At 50.8% G+C, this 1983-nt stretch overlaps 1 protein-coding gene across 1 annotated transcript; it reads right to left on the bottom strand.

The window, feature by feature from the left end:
* Positions 1-1577: 1577 nt before the first annotated feature.
* On the bottom strand, positions 1578-1956 carry H310_09391 (hypothetical protein; the record flags this gene model as incomplete). The annotated part of the gene is made up of 2 exons (XM_008875449.1): positions 1578-1897; positions 1947-1956. 2 exons carry the CDS (start codon positions 1954-1956, stop codon positions 1578-1580), a joined length of 330 nt encoding a protein of 109 aa, XP_008873671.1.
* Between the last annotated feature and the right edge of the window lie 27 nt (positions 1957-1983).

Here is a 1983-nt window from a genome sequence, read left to right as displayed (position 1 = left end):
CATTTGCAACGCAGCTCGACAACTTCACGTGGATGACGTATTCAGCGCCGATGAAACATTCATTCAATTCTACCGGCACGACCGTGTCCTTGTGCCTGTTGGTACAAAGTTCGTAACGTTGTTCGGCAACATTTGCTTTGTTCAGACGCTCGATGACATCTTCTCCCGTTCACTCTCTTTGTCCATTACTACTGCCGCTTCATGGATTGTGTAATTGCTTTTGCGATCGCCTTCAGCTCCTGTGTGGGTGCACATTGCATCTAGTGTCAGCATTGCCACGGCAGCGTCGGCGGCACCTTCGCTCTTTTCTCATGGTGAATTCCATTTCTACATCCTTCTTGGGACATTTTTGGCAGGTCTGGCCCTGTGGCACTGTTACACCTCATTTGCCACCACTGGGCGCTTCAATCAGTCGCGACGGTTATGCAAGTCGGTTTACTCGAACAGTGGCCCAACGTGCCGCGTAGCGTTCCATCCATCTTAGCAGTTAAAAGTGTCTTTATTGGAATAGTTAAATTTCGAACCGCCTGCTATCGGTAGCACGAAAGTGTGAAGGTGTGGGCGGTTTAGAAAGCGATGTCAAATCACACTGAACCGGACACATTCACTTGGGAGCTTGAGTCTTCACGGGGCACATGGAGCTGCGGTGTGACTGAAAATGTGGTCGAACAAGTCGGAAAATTGCCCTTGAAACCATAACTTGCCAAAATGGCTAAGTATATGGGTCTTGATGTAGTTGGCCGACAAGATCTTGACCCGTTGGAAATATGGTTCTTGAATGTGGCCTAAGACCAGCTCATTTCGGCGGAGCCAAAGCATGCGCAGGACAACACTTCGGGTGATGTGGAAAAGGGTCGTGATGTCTTCATGGGCTTCAAGTGGCGCTTCAGGGGCAGGGGTCATGTAGGAGCCATAGACTATTTGTTCCCAAGTGATGGAATGCTTGACCAAACTCGCTAAACCTTGAAGGAAAATGTCCCAGTTGTTTGGCCTTCAGGGCATAGCCAAATAAGTTCTTCAATGACTTCAGTGACAGGGGGCCTTGCACTTGAGGGACAGTAATTCGCCGAGACAATGGCGGAGCCAGCACTCGACGCGGTATGATTGAGAGCAGGTCTTCTCGCCAAGTACTGAGTCGAGGGAGTTTGGCCAGAAGCTGTCGTGCTGAAGTCTTGTACTAGTAGCTTTTAATTTTTCTTGTCCGCAGGAATTCAGATAGACTTGCTTCTGTGGGATTGCTGTTGAAGTGCTGGCGACAATCCTCCATGGACAAAAGTCCGTGCGAGACGTAGAGCTTCGACACCCGGCATGCCGCGAGAAGGTTGACACTTGAAACGGTGGTTGCCAGTTCTGCGTCGAGTCAGAGGGGTGTGTTGCCTGGAATTGTCGTTTTGGAAGTTGAGTCTTCGCGAGGCAATGTAGTCGTGTCAAGTACGCAACACAGTTGACCAGAAACGACCAAGTGAGAGCAGAAAATCGGTGCTTCGCGCTTGCCTTGGAATGGGAAGGAATAGAATAACCCGCCCATGGTCAGCGGGCGACACAATTTGGTGCATGAGGTCGAAAATGGGGTCCAACTAAGGCAAAACGGTAGTTGACGCGCCTTGTAGTGCAAGAACGTTGACCATGGTGCGGAACCCGGGCAAATTGATGCTGGTGGCAATGTTTGGCATGCCTAGGCCGCCTTGAGAGCACGGCCGGTGTAGCCAAGTCTTGGGGAGGTGGTTTGCGACGAGCCCTTGCTTGTGGAGTCGGCCATATACAAAGTCGAGGGCAATGTCTTCAATTTCCGACACCACTGAGTCAGGGACGTGGCAAGTAGCCGCAGTGTACCACAGCAGGGGAAGCACCATGGTCTGCTTATGATCACATGGCAATGCAAGGTTCTTGTGCGGTACTTCCAGAGGTTGCAGCGACTTAAAGTTGCTTGAACTATAGCGCGATACCGGTCTTCATCAGTGATGTCCGGTCCTTCTTGGATTC

This window comes from Aphanomyces invadans (genome assembly GCF_000520115.1).
Source record: "Aphanomyces invadans strain NJM9701 unplaced genomic scaffold supercont1.21, whole genome shotgun sequence".
Classification (NCBI taxonomy): Eukaryota; Oomycota; class Saprolegniomycetes; order Saprolegniales; family Verrucalvaceae; genus Aphanomyces; species Aphanomyces invadans.
This window is presented reverse-complemented; position numbering and strand designations above follow the sequence as displayed.